The sequence below is a fragment of the Vidua macroura genome, chromosome 1, assembly GCF_024509145.1.
Source record: "Vidua macroura isolate BioBank_ID:100142 chromosome 1, ASM2450914v1, whole genome shotgun sequence".
NCBI classification, from domain to species: domain Eukaryota; kingdom Metazoa; phylum Chordata; class Aves; order Passeriformes; family Viduidae; genus Vidua; species Vidua macroura.
The window spans coordinates 84,135,855-84,151,289 of record NC_071571.1 but is presented as its reverse complement, the minus strand read 5'-3'; the positions used below and the strand labels follow the sequence as shown (position 1 = coordinate 84,151,289).

Below are 15,435 nucleotides of genomic sequence, written 5' to 3'. Positions count from 1 at the left end.
CAAGCTCTGCTAAAGATTAATAAAAATACGTCTTTGACCTCCTGTGTTTTTTGCAAAGCTTTCATAATTAACTCCTCAGTGATAATTTACCTGAGGAAGTATCTATCAGCCCCATTCTTCAACTGTTACATTTTAGGGAATCAAACAAAGACAAAAAATGCCATATGTCCACTCACTCTTTGCTTTCATGGAGAAAGAACATCTGAAGAAATAACAGAATTATTTATCTATCTACCTGTATGTTTCATACCACCTTCCAATAAAGCATCTTACCTTGTAAATGATGTGACGTACATTCAAATTTTGTATAATCAATACAAACATGGTATACAAGTCCAGTGCTGGTAAAGAGCATAATTCTTCCACTACCAGGGAAGTTCTGTTGTTTTCAGGGAGCTTTAGCAGCAGGCTAAGTACTTCTTCATCACATCTTCCAGTTAAAGCTACCACAAGGGCACTGTAAAGAAACTATCACAACATATATGTATTAAAAATGTTTCTCCCTGAAATGCATCACCTTTTCTTATAGTCAATAAGGTGAAAATTTGTGTCACAGTAGCATGACAATTTGCAGGCTCCAACAGACCTGAAATAATAAACCATACAACTTTATATCAGATTGCTATGTTCTTACTTTATACTCCTTGTACATATAAAAGTCGAAGTATATTTCTTATAAGGATTTGCTTTCATTTTTCACAGGTCAATCATTCATTCTTGAACATTCATACCATAAGCAGGCATATTTACAATGTTGAGCATACTCCTAGCAGATATACACCTCTGCTGCAGAAACACCTGAAGATCAAAATCTAGGCGTGTGAATCACTAACATCAAACAATACAGTCTTTCCTTCTTTCAAAGGACACACAAATTTAACACTTGGGGATGCCTATATGGCATAATATCTACTCTGAGCCAGCTCACATTTCTCAGTTAAACACTGCTTTAAAGTATTATTCAGTAGCAGATGAAAGGATAAATGCCTAAGTAGATCCTGGGTGAGACTATAATAAAACCATCTTGGATAATGGCAAGTTCTTGAAGTCCACATATCTCAGGAGTTCTTAACTACCCATTCTCAACGAGTCCAGAAAAATTACAAGTTTTTTAGAAGCCAGTAGGCACCAAAAAACAGGGCTCCATTGTACTGCTTAGAACAAAATCTGCCTCTACTGCTTCCACTGAATGCATCTCTTGCTGCTAACAGTACCCAGTCAGGATATGCAATTTAACTCTTTAATTCCTATGAACATTTTATTTTCCAACTTAATAATTTGATTTTTTTGATATTTATTCTGGAACAGAATTTTGCCTTTGTGATTCTACAAGGTTTTCTATCTATTTAAAGATTCACTTTTTTGTGTGTGAATTCAAGGAACAGAATACAAACATAATTCTCTAAGCAGCACAAAATGATACTGATTTGGACTTCTTGCTGGGGAGGAAATTTGACTATAATGCAATTTGAAACTTATTTCAAATGTGCCTCACATGAATATCACCATTTCAGTGCAGTTTTAACACATTCTATGGTTTATCCCCTAGGTTAAGTTCCTCTGAGCTTTCCTTGCAGCTTTCTGAGTACCAGAGCTAATCCAAACTCCTATATTCAGTAAATGAATGCTTATAGTCTTCAGGTTACAAGTTTTAAGTGATTTCAAATCACTTCATCACATGGCAACGAGCATGGCCAGCACATAACATCGTGGCAGAAATTATGGGTAAATACAATAGGCACAAAAAATTCCCAGGCTTACTCTTACTGTTCCAGAGGCAAGCACAGTAGTAGTATATAATCACAGAAATATAGAGCTACAATGGGCTTATAGCTATCATTAGGTTATCAGAGAGTGACTTTATAGACAATAAACATAATGGGCATGCCTAAAACATAGCTCATAGAAAGTACTTGTGAGCTAAAATATAGCTCATAGAAAGTACGCCCATAGCTCTAGAAAGTACTTGTGCAGCTTTCATGATCAGTAAGAGGCACACGTCTTTAATGCTCCAGTTGGACTGGGGGAGGATTTAAGCACTAAGCAAACAAAAAATTCTGCATAATTATCCAAATGTGAGATATGTGTATATATCTAAGCTCTACATAAGACTGGCAAAAAGGAATGATGGAAAGTAATTGGACAATTCAGCCAGTTAGCATTATTATTCCAAAAGATCAAAGGTGCACTGAATCCCATTTAACTGAATTGCTTTCAGATGATTTCTCTCATTACCATTTAGTGGTATCACAATAACAAGCTAACAATAAAGGCAGTCACACTGCCACAGAAGCAAAAGAACAAATCATCTCTAAGTAGTTATGATGGTCTGAACTGCCTTTTTAATGCTGCACTTTTCATTAACGGAGCTTGCGACGGTTCCTGCAAGCGGAGCATCACTGACACCCAGTGGCTGCTTGACTGAGCTGATCAATCTACACCAAATGTAGCCCCAGCTCTTCAACAGACACTCGCAGCAGAGAGAACCTGTTAGCCAGCTGGCATTTCTCATGATTTAGACTGATTACTGGGATCACAGGAAAAAGCAATGGTAACGCACAGGCTTTTCCACAGGAAACTTACAACATGCAAAAGTCAACACCTCAAAGTGAAAGTAAAGCAAGACAAGGGTAAGATAATGTAAGAAGAGTGAGGAACACACAAAGCAATCTAAAAAATATATACATAAGACAACTCCATATCACAAGGAGCAGAGGTGGTATACAAAATGATATCTTCAGAAACCCTCATCTTTTCTACAATACCAAGATAGTAAAGCTCCAATTCTGTGTCAGCACAAGAGAGTAAAACACTGCTGAAATTAATGAAGCAGTGCCATCTAGACCAGAGGAATAGTGCTACTATAAATTGATCTTTTAATGCATCACATCATTACTTCAAAGTCCTAAAACTCCCAAAGTATTTCACATGGAAGTGATAAGTGAAAATACAAAATTCCACACAAACAACGTTGCTTGTTTTGCTTCACTGGCACACCATGCTATAGGTTGACCCACTAATTTGACACCTCTTTTTGATCTTTTACCTCTGAATGAGAGACACTGGCTTCCAAGAGGGTATTGGCAGTTTCTTCAGAAATACTGACAGAAGAACCAATGTCCAGCCTCAACTGAGTAATATTCTGCACAAAATCTTTGACTTTCACATCTGGAAGAGAAAGAAAATAGTATCAACAGCACCAAATTTATTAATTAGATATCCTACAAATTGTATCCTTTCCATTCAATTCACTGTGAGTGACAATATTGCCTTATGTCAATAGTCTCCATAAACAATGCCCCTTTGAAGTTGAAAGAACAAAGAAACAGTTATTATCCTACAAAATTACACTAAAGTGACTTATAGAAAAAGTGAAGAAAACTGGAACCCACCATTCACAAGATTAAAATTGCTGAGGAAAGCTGCCACTGGATTTTCCAACAGTTGTCGCTCCAAATTTTCAGTCGCCCTGGAACGATAGCCTTAGTTTCATAAGTCATCAGAACCAAGTCATTGGTATTTCGATGTAAAAAGACAAATATGAACAGTGAAACAGGACTAAAAGAAGCAATAGGGTCCCACTATGCTCTGTGTGCACACACTGTGCGTGCAGTCAGCACCTCTAGAGACCTGCTCATGCGGTATTTATACGGAGCAGTGGTCATCATATTTCATGCCTAAATGAGGCTGCATATGTAGAGATACACATGTATATCTCTACGTATATACAAATGTAGAGATAGATTCCCATAATGACTAAGGGCCCTAGCAAACAGTAGTTGATAGAGAAGGACAGGTCTAGCAATATCTCACTTCCATGTTTCTTATTGAACACACATTTTTAAAACCTAGAGATACAAATCACTGCAGTTCAGGATGAAAAAATGTCTAATTATAATTTAAGTAATAAAGAGTATGCACACATTAGATATGATTTTCCCTTCAAAATTGGACATGAGCCTATGGTACTTAGGAGCAGCATCTAGGCTCAAGTTTTTCTGTATTATTACTGTAATTCACAGACACCATTGAAGCCTATTATGAAAACAATCCAACAGTCAAACCAGTACAGTAACAATTATAACAATGTCTACTTCTAGCTGATTGCAAATTTGAAATACTCTGTAGTAGCAGCTTTACTTAAAATCTAATGGTTTTTCCCATGCAAATAACTATCAGAAGTTGTTTGGACTTCAATCCCATCAGTTTACAGTCACTGTACTATGTTTCTCATTCTTTGGACTGCTGAACTGATCTGAATGCTTAATATTTCACAAAAAGATATTCAGCTATTGAGAGGAAAAGCCATATCAAAAGAGCTATATATAAAAAATTTGGATATCAAAATTTTGACCTAACCGAAGTGACAGGAAATTGAAAGTTTTCTTTAGTTGTGATCCAAAGCATTCATCTGGTGGAGCAGCAAGATCTGCTGCAAGTGTTCAGCAAAAAAATATAAGGGTTTTTAAAAGTATTCAGTTATTCTAAATTACTCAAATAATTTGTATATTTTATCCACTCAGTTTTAAGTTAAATGAACAAATCTTAAAAGGACAGTAGCTCTCCTGTAATTACTTAGTTTAGAACACAGACATATGTACAGAACATCACTAATTATGAAGAACCATTTGGGGTACCAAAATGTGAAAGGCTTTACATTTGCAGTCGTCTCTGGGTGCTCCCCAACATTAGCTGGCATTCACAGCTGTCACTGCTGGTATTCTGCAAAGCTCCCACGAAGCTCTCCAAAGCACTGGAAAGTTTTTGGTTTATATATGCCATACTCTCACAATCCCCCTTGTTGAAAGCTGGCAAATATCTTCCAATATCCTGCAGAATACGGTGATCACATGGTTAGTAAATCCTTGAAATTATGTTATCGTTTGAAGTAGCAGCCCTTGGCAACTAGATGATTTGTAGTTTCAAATGAGAACATGGGTAAGGTAATATTCTCTTAGTCATTTTATGATTAACTGAAACTGGAATAAACGTTTTCAAGAAGCAAGGAATTTTCAAATATTTGAGTTTTGGAAACAATCAAATTGGGAATTTGAACTAGCCTGTCAAGGAGAGTCATCCACTAATAGAAATGCCAATCTTTTAAAATGTGTTTCAAAATAAAATGAGCTGTTCTTTTTCCTTTTTTTTTTTTATTTCAGTCAGACCATTTTTATCTCTTTCCAAAAAAAACTTGTTTTGAACATCAGTTTTGATTCAACAAACCAAAATATTTGGATCTTGGATCCTCATATCCAAAGTTTTTCATGCATTACGCTCTATATAGTATGCACTTTTTTATTTTCTCCTGAATATTTACAATTTTTATTTTGCTAAGCTTTTTTAATATTTACAGAAGTAGGTCATAGAAGGGTGGTGACTATACAAATGCATTTGGCCTGCAAAAGTCTGCTGTGATATATGAGTGATGCCACTTGTCATCTCTTTAACACATTGCTGTTCGTATCAGAAAAATGTCCAGGTAGACAAAGCAGCAGAGCTATTTAATCAAGAGAAGACAGATTCTATACTAAAAAGCATGACTTTAGTATTTTGTCTGTGTATAGCAGACTAATCTGTGTACACACACGTGTGCTATCCAAAGGCCTGCTTCCAACTCTGGGTGAGTCTCTATTTGCCAAATATTACTCTCACCTGCTGGCAATTTCACTTTAAAGAAAAACAGACTGAAACCAACTGGTAATCATAACTGCTATTTTAGTTGGAATTATTCTGGCTAAGAAGTTTTTTTGTTTCTAGTTAAATTTCACAAATGTTCCTGTGATGATTTAAAAGTATAAATGTACTATAACTCATTAAATTAGCAGAATGACGTAATTTAAAGAAATTAAAAATTGGCTGCTGTTTCACATTGATTGACAATCCAATTATCCTAGTTATAGGACTTCTCATAATTCAAAGTCATACTTAGAGCTTGTAAAGCTCACCACTGTTTATTTAAGGAATTTCTTCTGGGTATTTCTATCAAAATTATCAGAGTTATACCTATTTAAACCTCAGGTTTGGATAGCCACTGTGGAGACTTGTCATTCAGACAGTGGGGAAAAAAAGGGGAACTTTCATTAGTTTCCAACGGTTAATGCATGCTGTAAAGTACACTTCTTGGTGAGGGAATCAGTCAGACCTGATAATGATCTTGAGCCACAGCAATCCCTTCAAAGACAGTGAGAAGCAAGTGACTCATTAATCCATCTTTACACTTTGTAATGGCACAGAAAATGTTGCTAAAGACAATGGGTTCTTCTGTAAGAGAAAATGTCCAGATTTAATCAGACTTTTAAAAAAACAACTTGAAATCAAATTTAAAGCTAGCCAACAAGTAAAGGAGAGAAAAATTTTTAAAAGGAAGGAACGTCTGATGTGTTAAGGCACAAAGAAATATTTCTAACTAAATTTATGTAGCATTTCAGAGGAAAAGAAAGGCTGATTTGATTCAATTTCAGTTACTCTTCTCCATAACATTTTCCTGATCAATAATAAGAGCATCCCTACCTGCTACAGAACCAGAGAAGAAAATTTCCTATTTGCTCTTCATGAGCAAGAAGCATAACTGAGAAGCTGAGTATATTAACCAGATCTACCTTTCCCTCAGGCAGGCTCCCCTGATGCTATTTCCTTCTAGGAACACCTGGATGTTACTAACCCTCCAGTGAACAGTAACTTTCCAACCCAAACTACAAGGGGAGTGAAACAGCATTACAGAAGCATTTTCCATATCTTGGGATAATGAACCCATGTAGTAGTATTAGTATTAGTATTAGATAATAGTATTATCCATGCAGACTGTTTCTACCCAAGCTTGCAGCCACCATATCCTTGGAAAAAACTTCCTTTCTGCTGTCTGCAGTGGGTTTGTACATGGGATAATGGTGAAGGAATTTGACTTGACTGCTGAATTCTCATTCAGTATCAAGGTAATATTTTCACCTATAGGGTTTTTTTTTTTCCTTAAGTTTGCTTCTTAAGTCAAGTAGGAAGAATAAAAAACATTAAACACTGCTTCTAAAACAAGCAAACCTTGATCTTGCTCATAGAAGTAATACAATACTATTCCTCAAATCAAGCCAAATCAAGCAGTTTTCCTCTTTTCTCATTTGGTTTCATAATATTTTCTGTAACAAATTAAACATTATGAAACATTCTCACAAACAGAGGATTGAAATGAGAATGACAGGAGTTTAGTTCCCTAATCTCAGTTCTCTCAATAAACAGACTGTTCTACAGAGGTCAAGGACAGAGCACAGGTACCTGGCTACACAATTTCAGTATCACTTATCCTAGCTCAACGTCACTACTGTTTTACTCTTTGGAACTACATCCATCATAGGAGAGTAGAGAAGACAGTCAAAACTGAGTTGTAATCACATCTTACACTCTTTTGGAAATTAATTTGGCATAAGACATTACAGATTTTATCCCTTGCCCTAGAAGGGCAGGTTAATGTCTCCTAACTGCTCTTTACAAACAATTCTGGGCATAGTTGGCTAATATATGAACTTTGAAAAGCATTGGCTTTTGCTGCCCAAAGAAAACTTAATATGAAATTATACTCAAGTCAATATCTATATTGAGAGGTTCTAGCCTTTCTTAAAGTGCACAACTTGGGAGCAGATACAGAAGAAATAAAACAAGGTAACACATTAAAATTTGAACAATTTTTTGAAGGTGAAGTTTTTCAGCTACAGGTAGCCAATTCACTGGCATGACAAGGCCAGAAGTGGGCCATGCTACTTCCTTTAAATACCTGTCCCATTTTTCCTTACTGTCAGCTACACGTTGCCCTATGGCAAGTCTGGCTCATTAAAAAAAAAACCTGTGACTTGACTCAGCTCACTAGCTGAGGAGGAGCAGCAAGATCTCCTGCTTTCACTTGGATTTTAAATCTATGTGAACACCCTAGAAAGAAATCATCCCTTTGTATGATCTGTATTAGATTTCTTCCTGTTGGTTTAATTTCCAGGCATCAGTATGCTTGCTGTGCTTGGCATCACCCAAATTACCTTATTTGTACAAAAGCTTGCTTAGAGTAAAGCCTTAACTTAACAGCATTAACACATGAGGACTCAGAATCACTACTATGGTAACCAACCTGAAAAGGTTTTGAGAATATTCAAAATGATAAATTGCAATTTCTGCAATAGTACGACACTATCAGGGTATAAACGTTCCTGAAGAATGTTGCAGATTTTAGATGCTCTGTAGAAACATCAATAAGAAAACATTACTTTCATTCCAAGGGTACCACAGAAAAATTTCAAGAAATGACAATGCACAAATGCAGTCTTCAATGAACCACACAAAGATTTCAATATTAATAGTTATTACATTTCTTTGAACTATTTGAAAATCAGAATATAATACTTCCATGTTAAAAAAAATATACCCTAAGAATGCTAGAAAATACTTTCACAAAATAAGCAATATTGTAATAGCTTCAGAAACACTGAAAGCCCACAGAATATACTGATTTGATGATAAAGAGCATATAATCAGCATGTAGGGAAAATAAACCATTTTTCTAGTGCTTGCTTTTTATATTTTTCAACAGATTAAGTTAATACTTGACCCTGAAGGACAATGGTTTTATGCATTTACATAAAATTAATCATAAAGGTCAAAATACCACATCACAGCATCAACTTTACAATGCCATTTCTCAGCTGGTTTATGTCAGTAGGACCAGTAGCTCCACCAGCAAGATAACCTAGAGCTGTTTGGAGCAACCAACTTGTGGTTCATTCAATTTTGTTTAAATGCAGCAACTCCAGCCTAGCAGTCTTTTTATTAAGTAAACCATCAGTAAATCTGAAACAGTTTCCTCTGCTTCTGGATTACATGTGATCTGAGTAATCAGGCAAATATGATTGTGGGCTCAAGATTCCTTCAGACACTGCATTTGTTAAACCGAACAACTTAACACAATAGCCGTAAGACATCAACAAATTTAAGTTAAAGAAACTTTATATAGCTGTATTTGGATATAGGAAAAAAGTTACACACACACCACAAAGAATTAGGTTCGAACATTCCTTAACATTTAGCTCCAAGGACAAAAAAGACTGTTGCCTGCCGATTAGTGGGGGTTCAGTATTCAGACCTGCAAGGATTTTAAAACACAAGTATCTCCAAATAATTGTTTCTATAATAGTTCCAAAGAAACTAATTCAAGTATCAATACATGTGACTAAGCACATATCGTAAACACAAACTAAACACAATAATCTGGTCCACACAATGTGTTCTGATACCAAATACAGCTGGTCTGAACAATATAAGTTGGAACAAATCTGACATGAAACACTAATTAACTTAATAAAAGTTTTGATTGAGCTGTTCATAAACAGAGAGCCCTTCTGTCATTGTCAACACTTCCCAGAATGAGTACATGGAAAACACTCACCTCAGTTCTGCCATTAGATCCTTATGCAAATTCATTAGTAAGAGTTTTGTTTTATTCATGTCATGTTCTGCAGTGGACTGAAATATTATTTGCAAAATCTCTTGGATGCTCTCCAGAGTTCTGCTTTGGGACTGTGTAGAAATGTCTCTATACAGTGCATTATAAAAAAATGAATCAATAAAGTCAACTTTATGAAGCTCAGTATTGTTTGTATGCAAAGCTTCTTCTACAACATCAAGGTCAGCAATTATATGAAGGAGGCTGTTTAACAAAACTGAAAAAGCAGGGTGAGTATTATTCAATTTCTCTCTGCTAAAATGACTGTCACCAAACAATATACCAGTATGGTCCTTCTTAGACTTATTTTGGAATAGTTCCAGAAAGGCAATAATATTTTTGACAGCCAGCAGTAGGTCATTTGATGAACTTTCATTAGTCATAAGGAGAATTAGGGCATGCATTATTTTAGAATAATTTTTATCGTTACACTTGCATAGAATAATCTTCACAATGTCTTGTATATCTTCAAAATTTCTTGATAAAGCATCTTCAGATGACGTCTTAAAGTGCTCTAGTAAAACATCAGGCGCCATTGAAGAGGACTGTCCAGTGGCCAACTTTAGTAATTGAAACTCTTGATCTATCACTAAAAGTAAGTGTCTAACACTAAAATTCACCAATAAATTTTCTATGCTTGTAACTACAGGAAACAAGAAGTTCTCAAAGTTGTCAGATATATTGATGTTCCCACTTAAAGCTGATATTGTCATAAGCATTGCGTGTGTCTGGTTTCCAACAGATGACAGCGTCATTAAAGGCTGAATTACAGAAAGAAAAGAAAGGACAGCTTCAGTATTCAGGAGTCTGGAAACTTCACTGGTCATATTCTTAACATTAGTAAGAGCACTCTTAAGTGATGTTCTTGACTCTCTGTTCCAACTTAGGCCATCATAAAGATTATTCAGCTGTTCAAGAAGACTTTTGGCCATCTCCATTTCTGACACTGAAATGCTGCCCAGAGTTTCTATGATTTGTAAAGCCATTTGGCTCTTTGATGTGGAGGAACAATTGATTGCATGTGTATTATTCACCTGCAGTGGCACAGCATAAAGGGATAGCTCATTCCAAAACTCTAGCAGTTCTTCGAGAACTGATCTATTTATATGATGGAGCTCAGAAAACTTCAAAACTATAGAGTTCCATTCTTTAATCTGATGAAAAAAACAAGTCAGATTGCGAGTGATATCCATCTGAATGTCCTCCATAGAACAAGCAAAACTGTCATCCAGAGTGATGAGTTTAAGCTTCTTAATGACTTCAATGACTGCATTGTAATGAAGAGTAGAATTGGTGTGCACCAAGTCACAAGGTTTAACAGTGGGATCACTCTGAGGTGTTGCTGTTGTGAGAGTCCAGCAGAACGCTGCAGAAAAACAGACAGAGGCCTCGCCAGGTTCATCGGAGATGTCTGTCAATGTCTCCAGCAACATTAGAAGATCTTCAACTTGATTAGAGAACTCCTCATCAGTAAACATTGGCATTTTTTCTTCCTGAGTCAATATGAAAGCATATATTTCAGATAGTGCTTCTGTAATGTTTTCATGAGCCAATCTTTCTGTAAGGCTGATGATATCAAAGAGGAGGTTGAACACATCTTCTGTATTGTAGAGCTCATTTTGTTCAAAAAACTGTGTTATTTGGCGTACACCAGTCAGGTTCCAGTAACATGATATGTTCTCAAATGCATCCCACCAGTCTGTTAAAGTACCTAACCCAGAGTTCCCAAGGTTAAAAGGTGTGATATTTTTCAAGAAATTTTCTAGGTTCTCCTGGATCTGTTTGAATATACTTATCAAAAATTCAACATCCATATTTCTCATGTTTTGCTCCAAGGCAACTATATGCTTTAGAAACTCCATTTCATCTCTTAATGGAAAGACAATAAAATTAGGAGACTTGAAATTTTCAAGTGCCTTCCTTACCAGTTCAATATTCAAACCTGCTGTTTCTATCAGTTTCTGCGGAAATGTTTTGTGTTCATTCTTCAAGTTTGAGTCAAGTTTTCTAATCATATAGTGAAAGAACTCCATCAGCAAACTGATATTTTTCCCATGCAAGAAAGGTTCAATCTCATTGTCCAAATAAGAGGAGTTGTTGTCTTGGAATTCAAAAGTTTTATTTTTCAGAAGACTTTGAATTTCTGGCAAAAGTTCCACTGATATAAGATGAATGTGGTGAAAAGGATTAAGGAGCATTCTTGAAGTCCTGTTAAAACCATGGTTTGACTGACTAAAATGGGTCTTATTTGACATATACAATGAGCTCCCAACTAAATCACTGATAATGGTCTGAATTTTCTCTCCAGAATTATTTAAAAGTTTAAAAATAAATTCAAGGACATTAATATCATGTTTTACATAAAGTTCAGGGAGAATAAGTTTCAAAGTTTTTGCTATGATATTGAAATAAACACTTGCACAAATCACATTAGATGCACCCAGGGAACATTCAGGGAGTGTCAAATTAAAAACCAAATCAACAAAGTCCATCACATTCATTATCTTAGCATCTGTCTCAGCATTTCCCAGAGATTTGAGAAGAAAAAAAATTTGTCTTGCACTTTCAAGGTGGGAAGGTGACTTGTATTTTTCAGTGAGATTACTTAATCCATATATCCATGTGTTACAACCCTCTGCTTCATCCATTGCACTATGAAAGTTTAGAAAGGAGTTAAGATGAGATGAAAATTTTGTTTGCAAGTAGCTTCTGTCTTTCAGACTATTACCCAAAATTAGTTTGGTAATATTCTGGAAAATGCTGATACAAACCATATATTTGTCTCGAGGTACACTTTTTAAAAAAGCAAATGTGTCATTTATCTCAGTGAGAATAATTTCAAGTTCCTCTTGGGAGAGCTTAAGAATAGTAGAAAGGGAATTTTCAATTGAAAATACACCAGCACCCTTATCTTCTCCCTCAGATCCTCCTGAGATGAAAACATCAAGCCAAGAATTCAAAAACTCTTCATTAACAATCTTCAGTATAGATTTCTGCATTTTAGTTATCACAGCTCCCATTGTCTCTAAAACACTTTCTAAACTGCTATCTTTAAGCAAGTTTGTGACTTCAAATGAATTGTTAATTACCCTTTGAAGATTAACAAGGAAAGCCTCAAAATCTTTCAAGTCATTTAAATTGCCATTTTCCTGAAATACAGCTTTTAAAAGCTTCAGTGCTGCTCCTGTAGCTTCAACAATAGCCATAGCTGTATTATTGCACAGTTCATCTTGAGTTACATTTAAAAAGTTCTCAGAGAGATATGCCAAATCATCTCTTAGGCAGACAAAATAGGTTGAATTCAAATTTAAGATTTCCGATGCCTCTTCAAAAATCTCTGTCCACGCCTGAAGCCATGTAAAAGTGCAGTGCAAAGCAGAAGGCACAGTTACCTTATCTCCCCAGTTTGTTACATCAGACAGGACACTGTCCAATGGAAGCAGAAGTAAGTCATAAACCTCTGCTGATTGTTCTACTGAACTCATGTTTGCTAGATAGAAATCAGTGCATCCATTTTTTACCAGGCATTCTGGAGGCAGGTCAAGAAACTCTTCCAAATAACATAAGAGAGCTCTTTGGAGCTCTTCATCTATAAATAAAGTTTTAAGGCTGCTCAGAGTGTCATAAATGACTTGTATATCTTTTTCTCCATTCTGTGCAAGAAACTGTGCCTGAAACTCTGTGTAGTTGTAAATTAATAGTAATTTTTCACAGAGAGACTTATTGGTGAGGTTCCAGAGAAGATCAAAAGTTTCAAACAGAAAATCAAAAACTAGTTCCTTATTTTGCAAATCATGCCATACTTGAGAAGATGACATACTTTTTGAAGCCTCATAAAGAAGTTTTAACAGAGTGTTATTGCTCTTAATATTTAAAACCAGATCATCATTCTGATACAGAGAGAGAATTTTCGGAACAAGTGAGGCCACAATAGTACTGTTTAATTTTTGGATATTTCTGATGAAATCATGCACAATTTCTCCTAATTCTTGTACCTTATACATAAAAGATGCATTATTACTCACTCCAGGAATTGTGCTAAGTGAGACATTGACATGATCACCAGACAATGATTCAACTTCATAGAGATTTCTTTGGAAGTGTCCACTGAATTGTTTTAAATGGTCCAAAGCAGTAATATTTAACTCTGGCCAATCAGTCAGGATCTTTTTGAGCAGCACCATAGTTCTATTATAGATTTCATTTTCTGTAATAGAAGATAAAATTCTAGATAAGGTCTCAATTACCTCTTCCTCTTCTACTTGACTCAAGAGAGAAAGCCTAGAATCTAGTTCATGGAATACAATTTCCACTATATGCCAGAAAAGTTCTGTCTTCTTTTTTGTCCAGATGCTCTGAAGAGGCTGGAAATTTTTTTGTAGGTCATTATGGAGTTCAAAAACTGCAAGTGAGAAATTGGTGACAGATTCCTCCCCCTCAACAAAATTTTTTATCCATATAATTGCATTATTCAAGGCATTTTCAATTAGAGACTTATTTGAAGAAACTGAGGAATCAAACATTATAAATTTTTCTATGAATTCTACAAGATGAAAAAGAGGATCCATTTTCTTTTCACCAGAAATCCTTAAGTTTTCTTCTGTCTTCAAAAACTCTTTGAAAGATGTCAAAATCCTGAAAAATTAATCATAAGTTTTTTTTTCTTATTAGTTACCTAGCAGGCAGACAAGAATTTTTTTAACTATATATTATTTAAATTTTAGAATCTAGGTTTATTTACTTTATTCAAGGACATTCCAAATATAATTTAAATAGCAGTCACAAATTAATCATCACAAAATCTGAATTAGCAAAACTCTACAATTGCTTTGGGTTTCAAAAAATGTGCAAAAAACCTCAATGGAAAGTCACAACTTCATTCAAATCAAAACCTGACTGTAGACAGCAATTAAAGAATTGTGCATTTATCAGTACTTATAATCAAGCTTGTAGGCCACAAAGTGTCCAACATCTTTGATTACATCACATTTTCAGCTGCTGAAAAGAACAAAGATTTTATGTTCCACAGACTAATTATTTTAGAGACAGGAATGTATCAATAAAATCAATCAAAACCTCTAATTTTCTGTGAACTCTAATTTTTTTTTTTGTTTTCTCATAATTATTGAAAGCTAAAACATTCCAGCTGACTGCCTGATAGCTGAACACTGCTATTTTAATATCTACAAAAACACGAAATCACAGTGAAAATTGTAATGCACCCACTGATGTTTCTATTGTGTCAGTATTATTTATCAAGATAAAAAAACAATTACTATCCCCATAAGAGTGGTCAAGAGGAGGTGCATGGAAGAAAGCGCCTTTGAATGTAATGGCCTCAAGTTGAAAATATCTTCTCCTTAAATATATTTCTTTCTCTCCAGACTCTGCAATCAACAGAGGTAGAGCACAAAAACATTGTGTACTGCAAACAAAAGGGTAAAACAGCTGAAAAAATACTTCATTGTTACTTACAACTGCAGCAGCACAGCAGTTTCCTTTTAGAAATTAGACCCAAATTTCAAAACACTTACTAAATTTTTGAACAATTTGACTGCAATCTCTCTCTTACTAGTTGATAATGGATTGATTCTTTCAGATGTATCTTCAGATGTTGACTTGTATAACATGAATCATATCTCCTCCAATTATAGTGTTTGATATGAACAAGTAATTACAAGCAATGAGAAACTGAGGCCAATATTATAACTCCCAGAAATGAGGCAAGTCATCCAGTGTGTCGTTAGAAAGAGGGAAGTATCAGTTCCTGTGCTCTGCCATGGACTTTTCTCAAGCCTCTGCCAATTCTGACAAACTTTTACTCCCTTTATGTACAGCTTAACTCTTCTGTAGAACCTTCCAGATCAGGAATATTTGAACAGCTTGACAAAACATATAATTCTTAATAAGGACGGGGCTTACAGCCACATCTTCATATAAAGTGTTTTCATTTTTATTCA

The 15,435-nt window shown here is 35.2% G+C and overlaps 1 protein-coding gene across 1 annotated transcript in view; it reads right to left on the bottom strand.

Moving 5' to 3' along the window:
* The window catches only part of ABCA13 (ATP binding cassette subfamily A member 13), a 166,651-nt gene that overhangs the window by 127,338 nt on the left and 23,878 nt on the right, over window positions 1-15,435 (bottom strand). The window contains exons 11-17 of the mRNA XM_053984027.1: window positions 9,419-14,110; window positions 8,108-8,214; window positions 6,143-6,261; window positions 4,658-4,830; window positions 3,393-3,469; window positions 3,047-3,168; window positions 274-468 (exon numbers count right to left, since the gene is read on the bottom strand). Of these exons, the coding sequence (XP_053840002.1) occupies window positions 274-468; window positions 3,047-3,168; window positions 3,393-3,469; window positions 4,658-4,830; window positions 6,143-6,261; window positions 8,108-8,214; window positions 9,419-14,110 (5,485 nt within the window). The remainder of the gene's footprint in view (window positions 1-273; window positions 469-3,046; window positions 3,169-3,392; window positions 3,470-4,657; window positions 4,831-6,142; window positions 6,262-8,107; window positions 8,215-9,418; window positions 14,111-15,435) is intronic.